This window comes from Perca fluviatilis, chromosome 16 (assembly GCF_010015445.1).
Source record: "Perca fluviatilis chromosome 16, GENO_Pfluv_1.0, whole genome shotgun sequence".
Classification (NCBI taxonomy): domain Eukaryota; kingdom Metazoa; phylum Chordata; class Actinopteri; order Perciformes; family Percidae; genus Perca; species Perca fluviatilis.
This window is the reverse complement of record NC_053127.1, coordinates 16722317-16736576: the sequence shown is the minus strand read 5'-3', so window position 1 is coordinate 16736576 and position 14260 is coordinate 16722317. Positions and strand designations below refer to the sequence as shown.

Sequence of the window (14260 nt, the reverse complement as noted above, 5' to 3'; positions counted from 1 at the left end):
AGGGCTCGTAATTGGTGCTAGTTAAGTTTTGTATTCTATTTTATTATACCTATTTGGATTCTGTTTAGATCGTATTTGTTGTATTGTTTGTTAATTCATTTGTGTTTTTCCTTTTAGTGCATTTCATTGCGCAATGTAACTTTGTGATGATGACAACAAACCTCGACCTTCAAGGTCGCTGCTTGTGACTACCACTAGTTAGAGACTGACCTTTATTTTGAAGAACCGGAAGTTCCAGTGTTTTGGTAACGGCTGCGGAAGAAGTGGTCATTTGGCCGATTTCTCTCGTCCAAGCAGTAGTTTCCCATCAAAACCCGATACTAATTCAACGACAAATGTAACGTTAACCGTTTCACAGAAATTCACAATGGGGTTTACACCGAGACGCTTTCTTGGTGTTAAACCGTCGAAAGCGCTCCTGTTGTTGCCTTTTCTGTTGACATTCTTGCTCGTCGGGAGCCAAGGCGAGAGCAATGCGATGGACAACGTCTCAACTGAGAGGCTGGCTGAGGAAAGCCACCGACAGGACAGTGCCAATCTACTCATATTCATAATGCTTTTAACACTCACCATTTTAACTATATGGCTGTTCAAACACAGGCGATTTAGGTTCCTGCACGAAACTGGACTGGCCATGATCTATGGTAAGACTGCTAATGTTGATGTCAATCATCTTAGCGTTAATGCTAGCTGGCTATGCCTATGATAAGCTAAGTTGACAGCTTATTTTCAGCTTTCAAGCTACACGGTGGAGGCTTCCTGTGATATATGATATATTAGTATACTGGTAACGTTAGTGTCGGCAGGTGTTGAAGGAATACATAGAAAATATGTATCCAGTATTACCGTTAACGTAACTCTCCGTATTAACTGCATTGTGATTGTGGAATTGTCATTTTGTGGTCTTTTTTTGCTAGTTCGTCTATCAGCTGTCAAATTAACAAATTAGTAACAGCTAAAATTGTTGTAAAATATAAGACATTAAAGTAGCTAGAATTAAAGCTACTTATCATCCCCTTTAACTAGTCATACACCTGCACCCATAGTGTTTTCTATCTATGCCTGCACCATCATAAGTCATTTTCACTATGCAGTGAGAAGCAGCTTTGATGAATAGGTTGAATAAATCCTCATTTCTAAAGCCCATCCCTTTCAGAATAATTACCTTGTCCTATTCATAATTGTTTATTTTATAATACTAATTAAAGTATTTAACACCCCCAAATAATTAAAAGCCGTTTTTTTTTAAATAGAACCTCACCTTTTTTTGCCGAATAAGAAATAAGTCAACCTCAGTGTCCTCCTTTAAAACTTTTTTCAGACTGATTTTTTGATTTTATTTCTGTGAAGCAGTTGTTTCTGAAAAGTACTACTGTATATAAATATAGGATATTATTACTATTATTATTTACTACAGATCCATGGCTAACTGCTTTGCCTTCACTCCCTCTCTCCTCTCCTCCACCCTGAAGGCCTGTTGGTGGGTGTGATCCTGCGGTTCGGCATCCATGTGCCCCAGAACATGAGTGACGTGATCCTCAGCTGTGCTGTCAATGCCAGTCCCGCTACTCTGCTGGTCAACGTTAGTGGGCGATTCTACGAGTACACTCTGAAGGGCGAAGTCAGCCGGGGCAAAGGTCTTCAAGTGCAGGACGATGAGATGCTGAGAAAGGCAAGGGGATAAACAGATGGATGATTGAGTGGTTGTTTTTGGTGTGCTGCTTCCATATGAAATTACCAGCTGGCAGGTGCCAAATGGCAGAGAAATATGTCTTATAGTGTGATAAATAACCTTGGCAAACAATGACATATCTAACATAATCTCTGTCTATAAAAATGGAAACATGTTGGTAAACTATGTTAATTTGTTAGTTTGCATACACAAACAGACACCAATTGAAAATAGGTGTATAACCTCTTATAACTTACCACTGTCTTCAGGTGACCTTTGACCCAGAAGTGTTTTTTAACATTTTGCTGCCTCCCATCATCTTCCATGCCGGTTACAGCCTGAAAAGGGTAAGAGTGTTAAAATTACTCATGATGCATGTAAATTAATGATTCAGATTTGTCACAAATGAGATATAAAAAAAACCCGGCCATATTAGGTATTAATATATATTAATATGTTATTCTCTACAATATATTGCGATGCAGAACAATGCAATCAACGTTTAAGTATTTTATTGAGATGGTCCGATACTGCCTAAAACGCTGGTATCAGTATCGGGAAGTAGTGGAGTTTATGCACCGATTCGATACCACGTAATAAAGCCCTGAAGAAAATCTACGTTAAAGTAGTTTATTTATGTTCTTTTTCCGTTATAACTGACTGTCAAACTGTAGAATAAAAGAAAGTTCTGTGGCATTCATTGTTTATGTTTGTTCATGTTTTACAAAATTTAACCTGAGCCAGACAGACAACAAAGATAGACATAATATCACATCCATACAGGGATAGAAGTATACAGTTGTTAAAACATAATAAAATACATGACACACTGGTATCGGATCGGTACTCGGTATCAGCCGATACGCAAGTTCAGGTATCGGAATCGGGAAGCAAAAAATGGTATCGGGCCATCTCTAGTATTTTACGTGGATTTTTTAAGTGAAGTCTGCAAACATGTTGACATATTTTAAGATTATTGTAATATTTGTTTATATTGCCCCAGCCTAACTACTAGTACTAGACAGCCTCTGTTTTAATTAATCTGTCTCCTTGTCTGTCTCAGAGACATTTCTTCAGAAACATCGGCTCCATCTTGGCCTATGCTTTCATGGGAACAGTTATCTCCTGCTTTGTTATTGGGTAAGTCATTTGTTTTTCTCTGTGATGTATACATTTAGACTCAAATAGAGTAACAGATTGAAGATTTCGTCTAGTTTCACTTGATCAGTTTGTTGAATGGGCAAGTGTTGCCAGTGTCTTTTATGACTTGTACACATCCTTCTTTGCTCCTAGGCTGATTATGTATGGCTTTGTGTCCTTCATGAAAGTTGTGGGCCAGCTTGGGGGAGATTTTTTCTTTACTGACTGCCTCTTATTTGGGGCCATCATTTCAGCAACAGACCCAGGTAGGTAGTGCCATATTATGTTTTTAGCACCCATGTATTATTTTCACAGACTGTACTAAGTATGTACATTTTTGGAAGCAGTGTGACACCTTATCGTTCCTTTTGTTGGATATTCTATCTGTTTGAGGCCTTTGTGAGCTTCTTTCCTGCTGTAGAGTCTTAGTGTGTCTTAAACTCTTCAGTGTTTTTTTCTCCTGTGTCTCAGTGACGGTGCTGGCTATCTTCAATGAGCTAAAAGTAGATGTGGACCTGTATGCTTTACTCTTTGGGGAGAGTGTCCTCAATGATGCTGTGGCCATCATCCTTTCTTCGTAAGCATTAATTATTACTTAATAATTATTAAGTATTATTAATTAATTATTAATAATTAATTACACACACACACACACACACAAAAGGAATAGTTTCATGGCCAGTATGGACAGGAGAAATAAATTGGCATTAGCATGTAAGTATTACTTTAAGACAGATTTGAAAAAATGTCGACCAATCCTTCAATTTCTAGTTTTGTGTTAATGACCTGCACTGTAATGAGGCTAATTGCGGCAAATTCAGCTTTTTGTGTGTACATTGCACACCAATGGACACTAATCATACTAACATCAATCCCTGTCATTTCACTGCTTGCCTTCCTTCACCCATCCGTGTCATTCATCGCCTACCTGTACGTACGTATGCAGTGTTCTCCTCCGCTTGGAGAAGCAGGGTGGGCAGGGGGCTGGAGCTGTGCGCTCCCCAGGAGACGATGGGCCAGTCTGGGCAGAGGGGGGGGAGGAATGGCTGGTAGAAAACCAGACATGGACTCCCCGGTGGGTGGGCGGGCGGTTTGCTTGCGTGTTTGTGCTGACAGAGTTCTAGCGTTAGAACCTGATCATCTTAACTCAGTCGATGTTATGCAGATATTTTACTTAGAATGTAGCCTTGAACCACCACCCTTTAGGATGATCACTGCCCTCCCCTGCTACCCTTTCATGTCCATTCCTTGCATCAGTTTTCAGTTTTCTGCAAATGACCAGAAAATACTGCTTTTTTGTTAAAGTTTTGTTCATTTGGTGTGTAAAGGGTGTATTACTGCTGAATATTAGTGCTGTTGATTTGCTTTGTTGGTTTTGAGGTCATTTGGGCACTACTCCTCATAAAGGGGTAGCACCTGAATTGGCTGTTTCTGTACTTATTAATATTCCTATTGGATATCAACCAAATGGTGTTGAGAGATCAAAGATGCAACTAGAATTGAGCATGCAAGACCCTAACTTCCTCACTTTTTTTATGACTGTATAACCCAACTCCAAGTCCGTGTGTGAAGTCTTCAATTTTTTTAAGGGGTAACCAAAATCCTCTAAATTCATACAAACACCACCAGGCTGGTGATATACCAGGCATTATTGGATTTGGGTTGCTGCAGGTTTGAGTTGATGCCCGACTTCATCTTGAAAATATCTGTTTGTTTAGCATGCGGTTAACAATTGACCAGTTCCTCTTTCTGGATTCTTAGAAAGTTTTTCCATGTAAATGTTTTTATTTGCGTGCACTCTGTTTGTTCATCCGCCCTTCAGTTCCATTGCGGCGTACCAGCCTGCAGGAGACAACAGCCACAGCTTTGAGGCTATGGCCATGTTGAAATCCTTCGGCATCTTCCTGGGCGTCTTTAGTGGATCCTTTGCTCTTGGGGTGGCCACTGGAGTCATGACCGCTCTCATATCCTTTCATCTGTTAATCATAATGAACTTTATATACACCGGTATGCATAAGCAGCAACAGAATAACACTACAGGGTTTAAAACAGTTGCCTTCTAACTCTACTTTACTCTAAGTCGTTGCTGTTTAATTATTATATGGGCAGCTTCAAGTCTTATTTGATTAATAACCCGAAAAGCTGTTGTGGCTTTACCAATAGCAGTAGCCTGAATTGTGTTCTTGCACGATTTGATAGAACAGTGCTTACTTACTTGTACAGTTCACAGCGATGTCTTTCTTACCTCATTTAATTTTTTTACACTGCAGGTCAACTGTGGATGTGCCACCTCTTGTTTTGCTCCTTGACTTTCAGTTTTCGTCACGTGACCAAGTTCACTAAGCTGAGGGACTTCCCCTTGCTAGAGACGGCTCTCTTCTTCCTTATGTCTTGGAGCACCTTCCTATTGGCTGAGGCCTGCGGGTTCACAGGTACACCTGCACACATGCATGCAGTTTTGAACAGTCAATTTTGGCATCTCATTTTGACTAGGTGTTAGGCTTTTGGCAAAATAATATAAAAAATTATAGTTTCTCCCTACATAAACAAATATTTATAGTGACTTTTATCAAGCACCCAAAATAGTTTAGTTATTTTAGGTTGTCTTCTTAGGAAGTTCCAACTATCTTACTTAAAAACAATGACACAGTAATTAGTATGGTAAGGAAGGATACATCATTTACACAACCATGGCAAATGAAATCATCAAACCAACTGGAACACACCCTCAAGCTACATGATACACTAGACAGTGTTGATGTTGGTTTATCACAGTGTTATGGATACATTTAATAGGTGTTTTAGTCTTTTAAACCACGATGTTAGCCAAGGATATAGGTTTTGTTAACCTGTTCATCAAACAGTCCATTTTTTTCACATTTATAGTTTAGTTTTTATCCCATTAAGAAACTTGTGATACATTTCACCATAGCTTTTGCGGTCTGATATATATTTTAGGTGTTCTTAGATCCACATTTCTCCCAAAGATCATGAAAGTAATGCTGATTTTAATTAAATGTGTTTGACGCCCTCTAGTAAAGTACAACTCAGTTCAGTGTGTTTTAGATGATACTGAAGTGAGACCTGTGTATGTTTTTTATTCAGGCGTAGTGGCGGTGCTGTTCTGTGGGATCACTCAGGCTCACTACACCTTCAACAATCTCTCCCCTGACTCTCAGGACAGGACCAAACAGGTGATGTGCAATCACATCTCTTTGATCCCTTTTACACACTTTATTTAGATATACAGTATGTCTTACCTGAATTCTGGTTTGTTAGTCCTATCATCGAGATGAATTTTATGGTACGAGAACATTTTTGAAGTTTTAAATATCCAAATTACCAACGTAAAGTAGTAACTCAACGTGTAACTTTGACAATACGTGTAATTCTTTGGCACTAATCCCCAGTCATTTGAAGACTAAAGTGAATGCATGCGATGTTTACAAGAGACTTACCCATGATACTTTGCATCCAAAGTGACGTGAATGCAATGTGGAGGTTTCTGTTTCAGTTTTTGTGCAGTTTGTTTACATAATTTAAAATATATATTTGTTTGTCTTTTCCCCGTCAGTTGTTTGAGCTGCTGAACTTCCTGGCAGAGAACTTCATCTTCTCCTACATGGGTCTGACTCTCTTCTCCTTCCAGTCACACGTCTTCAACCCTATGTTCATCGTCGGGGCCTTTGTATCCTTTACTCTGATCGATGCTTTCTGGATGCTCCAGGCATGATTGGCTATCTGGTGATGACTATGGTTGCACATAACCACTTTTTGGCTCCCTGAGATGGGACCAGTCTGCATCAATTATGGATAGCAACTGCCATGCTGATAATAATACAGTGTATTCCTATAGTATATGTATTTTAAATAATATTTAAGTACTTCAGGGAGCCCAAGAATACACTTGAACATTTAAAAGACAGATTAGTCAATGATAACATATCATTTCCAAACCATTCATCTACCCACAATTATTTTCCATCTCAGCTTGCCAGTGCTCTACTACTTTGCAGCGTGTTGTGTCCTTGACCTTCCTGCGTTGTGTAGGTGGCGGTGTTTCTGGGCAGGGCTGCAAACATCTACCCTTTGTCCTTCCTGCTCAACCTGGGCCGCAAGAACAAGATTGGATACAACTTTCAGCATGTCATGATGTTTGCAGGTACAGAGCAGAGACTGTAAAGTTCCGGTAACACTTTACTTGAAGGTATCTACATAAGAGTGACAGGACACTGTCATGAACACATGACACTGTCATGACACATGAACTCTAACCCTAACCAGAACTTGTCATGACAAAAACCGAAGGACACTTACTAAAAGAAGCGATATGTCATAAACATTTATGACTTGTTTATAATGTTTATGACATGTTCATGACAGCTTCATGTCACTCTTATGTAGATACCTTCAAGTAAAGTGTAACCAAAGTTTCATTTGTCAACTCTCTGGCTCGCTAAAGAGTACTTTTAAGTTTCTCAGGCTTGGACCAAAATTACTAAACTACTTCTCAGCTGGGACCTGGGTCCATTAAAATAAAGTCTGTGGAATGGAGCAGATTCAAGCCTGTAGTTAAAAAAAACATTAGTGTAGATAATGGTGTGTGAAGACAGTCTCTTTCTAGACCGACATCACTCCTACTTAGATACAGTATTGTTATGAATAACAGCCCCTACGTCAGCTGACGTTTACTTTTGAAACTGGCTAATAGAAATCCCCTAACATCAGCATGCTGTGCAGGATGTGCTTGCCAGCAAATGTTCAAAGTTAATAATAAGTGAAAACACACACACACACACACACACACACACACACAGTTTCTCACTCTCATGCTGTCTTGTTAGTCTCCAGGTCTTTTCTTGAGTTAATAATGTGAAAACACGCACGCACAGAGTTTCTCACTCTAATGCTGTCTTGTTCGTCTCCAGGTCTGCGTGGGGCGATGACCTTTGCTCTTTCTATCCGAGACACAGCGACTTACGCCCGTCAGATGATGTTTTCAACCACCCTCCTAATTGTCTTCTTCACTGTCTGGGTCTGTGGAGGGGGCACCACGCCCATGCTGACCTTCATGAGCATACCGTAAGGCTGTGCATCTGTTTTTATGCATTTGTCTCTCTGTTTCATCCCCTCTATCAAAGGTCACCGCTGCAACCTTTTCTCTTTCAGGGTGGGTGTGGACGCTAATCAAGACAACTCTGTAAGTAATTAGCACAGATTTACATCTCTTGTTTTTAAAATTTTTATTAGTTTGTTGGTTCCATTGTCAAGTTGCTATCCCTAAGTAAAAACGTTTAAGAGGTGAAACAGTAACTTATTAAAAATGTTCTGCTTAACAGAGTTCAACGATGTTGGATGGGTCACAGCGGAGGAACACCAAACATGAGAGCGCCTGGCCCTTCAAGATCTGGTATAACTTTGATCACAAGTATCCTTTGAGCCATGAATCACATATTTAGGATCCTGTCTTAAGAAGTGCGGGTGCAAGATTCAGCTTTGGACACCAGATGGTGTTCTTTCCAAACAGATAAGATATTTAAAGATAAGTCACCAATAGATAGATTGTTGACCAATTTAGTTGTTTAATTGAAAGTGTTGTAAAAACTGTTAATAACCCTTGACAAAAGCTTGTTCTCTAGCTACCTGAAGCCCCTCCTGACCCACAGCGGCCCTCCTCTGACTGCTACTCTGCCTACTTGTTGTGGGCCGCTGGCACGATGCCTCACCAGCCCACAGGCCTATGAGGTTTGGACACAGCATAATGTAATCCAGTAAAAGAAGCATTTTTTAAAGACCCAGTTATTTTAGGCCTTTATTTGACAGGACAGCTGAAGACATGAAAGGGGAGAGAGAGGGGGGAATAACATGTAGCAAAGGGCCGCAGGTCGGAGTCGAACCCAGGCCCGCTGCGTCGAGGAGTAAACCTCTGTGTATGCGCCCACTCTACCAACTAGGGGTGGTACGGTTCACAAAACCCACGGTTCGGTTCGTATCACGGTTTTCGGGTCACGGTTTTCGGTTCTGTACGGTTCTTGTTATTTTTTCTTTTAATCTTTAACACTCCAGAAATATACTTCAGCATACGGTATATAGCTTAATTATCCACAATGTAGGATACAGTATTAAATAATTATATAGTTATATCATGTAGCCTAATCATGCACAAACTGAATTTGACCTGAGTTTAAGCACATTATTAAGACCATCTCTGAGGAAAGCTAGCTGAGATTTTGATACAGCAAGAGGGAAGACATTGATGATTTCTACAAGCTTTTCATTTATTTGGCAAAAAAAAGGAGAATGTGCCTTCTACAGGAACTTATGTGCCTTTTTTGCACATGAAGATTGAAATATTACAGAATATCAATTGAAATAACTAAGCATTTATCAAACTACCAACTTCAGTGTAGCTCTTACAAAAATGTATCCTTTAAAAGAAAAAGAGAGGAACTCTTAAAGCTCCGTCTTTTGAATAAGTCAGAATACGTTAAACATAAAAACAGTTTACATTGTTAGTTAATTTTCTATCCTGGCCTGGGACACACATACGGTTTGAAAAAGTACTTATTGGGCTTATCATTGTACTTACTCCTTACTTATGTATACTCCTGTATACGTCTCCTCTCCGTTTTTTCCTGCATCCACCGTGTGTGTTTGTGCGCTCGTCAGTCGCGGGGAGAACTGAGCAGCCCCGCCCGCTGCAGAGACCCGACAGGATCTAAACTGCAGCCGCTTCAGCGAGTGAAAAAACGTTACAGCGTACATTGATGTTAAAATGTATACAGGTTGGCATGACGGCCTGAAATGTTTTGCACGGTCTTTCGCTGTACATTTTGTTGGTAACTTGTTCACACCTCCTCTTTTGCGCGAAAGGGAAACACACTGAGGTCACATACGGGGCACCTGACGGGCACGAGGCCACATTGCGCATGCGTCGAACCGTGCGGCACTCACACGTTCCGAACCGAGACAAGCGGACCGAACGGTTCGGATGTTTTTTCATGAACCGTACCACCCCTACTACCAGCTGAGCTATCTGGGCGCCCTATCAGTAACTTCTTGACTATCTGAAATACATGGATATTTACAGATATAATACAGGGTTTCCACGGGGTCTTAAAAAGTCTAAAATTTCAAAATCTAAATTTTAAGCCTTATAAAGTCTAAATTTGCTGAAGTATTATGTTCAAGGTCTTAAATAATTTTAAACGGGTCTCAATTTTCCTACGTCCATGCAACGCTACCTGTAATGCTCATTGAAATGCTCCCTCCCTTTTGATTCCGTGGTGCTGTAGTTGTTTATTTCGCTAGTCCAAACATAATTCGCTGTGATACGACCACCAACATGCAACTTATATTGCAGCAAATCGGCATTCCTGTAATAGTCTCTTTCGGATTGTACCACAGACCTAAAACCGATTTCATTCTTTAGCTATGGGGAGGTGCAAGTTTAGCGATACTTGGCTTGAAAAAACTGAATTTAGGGTAGTTGCAAGTTCATTCAATAGTCTTCAAAAGGTCTTACAAAGTCTTACATTTGACTTGGTGAAACCTGCAGAAACCCTGTAATAGTGTAATTTATGAGTTTGATATTTTTGTGTTTCTTTACCAACTGCTTTATCGCATTTAAGATGAACAAGAATGAACTTTAAAAACTCACTTAATGGGGCGACCTCTAGCTCACCCAGTAAGAGCGTGCGCCCCATGTAGGCTGAGTCCTTTGCAGCGACCCGGGTTCGAATCCGACCTGCAGCCCTTTGCTGCGTGTCATCCCCCATCTCTCTCCCACCTTTCCTGCCTATGCACTGTCGCTCTAAAATAAAGGGAAACCCCCCCCCCCAAAAAAATGATCTCACTTAATAGTGTTAGTCCATGTATTTCAATAAACCTAATTAGGAATCCTAGCAGGTCATAAACTTGTGTGTTGAAATTCAGTAGTGGGGCAACTTCTATGTCCATTAGGATTTTGCTTTAATTTAAAGAAGCACTTTTTCCAGTTCTTCTCTCCTTGGCCTGTGACTGTATTCATCTTCATCTCTTCATCCCTTTGCTTTTCTTTTTCTCTCCCCTATTTCCCCTTTCTGCTCACCAGAACGAAGGCCGGCTCCACGACGATGACTCCGACTTCATCCTGAACGATGCCAGCGTGAGCTCCATGTTCGCCGACGTCACCATCAGCACGGACGCATCCGGATCCCACACCGTCAACCGCTCCTCCACCACCGGCGGCGGCCCGTCTGATGAAGGTCTGGATCATGAGCTCGCTTTGGCGGAACATGAAGTGGCGATCAGGGGCACCCGCCTGGTCCTGGATGACCCAGCGGAGCCCCCGACCACTGTCACCCTGCCCCCGCCACCCTCCCCGCCACGCTCGGAACCTCGCAGGCACAGACTGTAGGAATGCTTACACTGTCTGGATGAAGTTTGTTGTTTTCATCTTAAAAAAATATCACAAATCATCTAATTTGGTTTCTCAAGAAAATAGCATCTGATAGTTGATTTGTTTGGATTTTTGATTGAAAAACAACCTGCTTCACAGAAAAGTCGCTATGTCGGTGGGACCACCTATCTACCATGTTTTTAAAAATAGCCTCAGCTTTGTGACAAACTTGAGGCGCGCTTGATTTAACTATTTAGGGGGATTACTGTAATCTCGAATGTCAATGCACTACATGTGAGGTAAGTTACTGCAAATCAAGTGCACCTCGCCACATTTAGCCACCATTTTGGGGAAGCTAAAAAAATGGGTCTGTAATATTTGCTCCTAAGTTTGTTTTACTGTGGTGATACGCCAGGGCTGTTATCTATGCTCTATTAAAGCCCCAACTCCCTCCGGCCTTATGGGGCGATCCCTAAACGTTTCATTCACAGTTTGTCTTTATCTCTGTGCTGAAGTTGCTCATGATGACAAGTATTTGTCTAGCTTCCTTCAAGTATTTGTAAATGACCCACAGTATCGTTTAGGGCAGTTCACAGGCACTCTAAAACGTTGCTCTGGTGCCACGTGTTAATATTTAGTTACGTTAAAGAGCATTTACACTACAGTAACATTACTAATCTTACTTCTCTATCCACAGACTGATAAGTGTTTGCCTCCCTCTCAAAGTTAATTGATGGAGAAGGTTAAATGAGTAATTGGGGATTGTGAGTGTCTCCAATGTGGGAGCAACTAGACAAGGGCATTGACATCTGTGATGGAAGCAGTATTAGGAGTTTTGAATTTTAAAAGAAACAAATGTTTTTTCAACAGGATTGTAAGTAGATACTGTTTGGCCAAAAACCTCAAAACTGCTTTCACAACAGAGTCCAGGAGCATCTCTGCTATCTACATTTTTGCACTGCCTGCCTCTTCTCTTCCGGTTCAGTCTTTTCACTTAGTCATTTATTTATTTATTTAACCGTAAATGATTATTTATACATGAATGATTTGTTTTGCTTGATTTATTTATTTATTTATTTATTGTTTTGTGGGGTGACATTAATGATTATCTTGCCGTGTACAAAAATAGGGCTGCTCGGTGGTGAACGGGGCATGTTATGCACCTTCCTCCTAACAAAACACTACAACTCTTAAGGTACATTGTACGGTATGTGGGTCACGAGGGAGGTGGATATTCGTTCGGAAAGTTTGTTCTTGACCATGTGTGCATGTTAAAATATCTTGTTCCTGTTCTGTAGCAGATCATTCTACTTTATACTTGGAAACTAGAGCTTCCCTATGTGAGTATGTTACAAGTGTGTGGCTGATGTCAGAATGAAATCTACTGATGTGGTTATTAGGGCTAAAGTCTGTTTCCAAGTTTTCTGTTGTCATCTGGTTTAATCTTTTTTGCTAAAAAAAAAAAAAAAAAAAAAAAATAGTAACTGCCATGTCTTTGGGATGTTGTATCATTAAAGATGACTGAGGGCTGGCTGAACTGTTTTGACTTAAAGTGCCTATTCAGAAATTACTTAATGTAGATTTGTACATATTTTGATTGGATAATGTGCAGTAAGATTATCTTTCTTGCATTTTATGTGACATTGAGCCCTTTGACTAATGTTGAATATTGTATTCCCAGTATAATTAGGCCATTAAATGACGGTGGTGGTGGCTCTCTATGGTGGAGATCACAAAAGAGTGCAAACTAAAACATTGTACTTTTAATAATGACAAATGCATACCACTAATGTTTTATTGGACATAATTGTTTTTGGAAAATTTATACTTTATCAAAAAGTAAATGTGGCATTTTAAAATGAAACTATGGGGGACTGAATTTGAAAGCTTTAAGAATCTGGCGACCTTTTTTTCGGTTTTTTATTTGCCAATAAGGTCAAACGACGGGAGGCTTTTACCGACTTTTACTGATGCGCTGTTAGTCCTTTTTGTTTGTCAACCAAGCTCGTATGTTCTGTTCCCACCTCAGTGAGAGATATTTTGCACCGAGGCAACTCCTTAGTTAACCCTTGTTTGTTCTGTTTTCTGTTGGGTGATTTTTATGATCGAGGTAGAAATTAATTGCTCGTAAAAATCCTATTTTTCAGTTTGTTTTAACTGTGTCAAACTGCACGAGTTGTCTTGTTGATCTTGAAGCGTAATTCTTATTGTGAGTTTTGAGTTTGTGCATAATCATCCAGAATTATGGACGGGTGAATTTACATTGGTTTCTTTCACTAAGGTACCCTTTGATTTTCAGCTACCGCACCTAAAACTAAAAATCGGAACATGTTTATGTTTCTACTGTTTGTAGAACACTGCTCATGACAGTTGTATTTGTGAGCGGTACACCTGTAATAGGTCTATATGTGAATGTTTTTCAAATGTGAACTCAAGTTGAGAAGGAAATCGAAGATTTAATAGATTGTTCCCCGTGTCTTCCTGAAGTTATTAACAGTGTCTGAGACATCTTGCAAATGTACTACTGAAGAAAAAATAAAAACAATTCTTGAAAATTACATGTTTGCACTTTTAAATTATGCAGTGTAACCTGTATAGTTCTATATACTTACTTAGGCTGCTTAATTAATCTGTTTTTATTTAATTTTCCATCTCTTCAATCATTAATTCTTAATTACTTACTTTTCATATTGATACTCAAGTACAAATTTCTCCTTTGACTGAACAATCTGAAGAGCCCTAATGACAGTTGAGCAAGCCCCATCTTGTGATGAAGACTGAGATGCAATTGAAAGCCCCGTAAAAAGTTAGTAAGTGGACATTGAGTTGTTTTTTGTATCATTTCCAAGGTCAAAGTCAAAGATGAATGTTCATGCTCCATTTTCTGCATGCTTACTTTACCTCAACTTATGCTGGCAAGAACTATTAAATATGTGCTGGTAACTCGCATTAATACAAACTGGCTAGTAAAACGAGGCTGCTGTCTTTTAGCGCGTACACACCATAGACTGTATTTTAATTAATATTTACAGTCAGTGGTAGGCCTACAAACACTTTTTTTTTTAAAC

The 14260-nt window shown here is 39.9% G+C and overlaps 1 protein-coding gene across 2 annotated transcripts; it reads left to right on the top strand.

The window, feature by feature from the left end:
• The first annotated feature begins 130 nt into the window (after positions 1 to 130).
• Positions 131 to 13750, top strand: LOC120544299 (sodium/hydrogen exchanger 6-like). Of its 2 annotated transcripts, XM_039777935.1 has the most exons (17): positions 131 to 644; positions 1473 to 1672; positions 1942 to 2019; positions 2736 to 2812; positions 2966 to 3078; positions 3284 to 3389; positions 3759 to 3887; positions 4635 to 4776; positions 5139 to 5244; positions 5918 to 6006; positions 6387 to 6500; positions 6863 to 6974; positions 7741 to 7894; positions 7982 to 8012; positions 8152 to 8240; positions 8452 to 8557; positions 10905 to 13750. In XM_039777935.1, the coding sequence occupies exons 1-17, from the start codon at positions 368 to 370 to the stop codon at positions 11208 to 11210; spliced, it is 2229 nt and encodes a 742-aa protein (XP_039633869.1). In that variant the 5' UTR covers positions 131 to 367; the 3' UTR covers positions 11211 to 13750. The 2 variants fall into 2 exon arrangements, with proteins under 2 accessions (XP_039633869.1, XP_039633870.1); XM_039777936.1 differs by lacking the exon at positions 3759 to 3887 and having other exon boundaries at positions 137 to 644.
• The last annotated feature ends 510 nt before the right edge of the window (positions 13751 to 14260 follow it).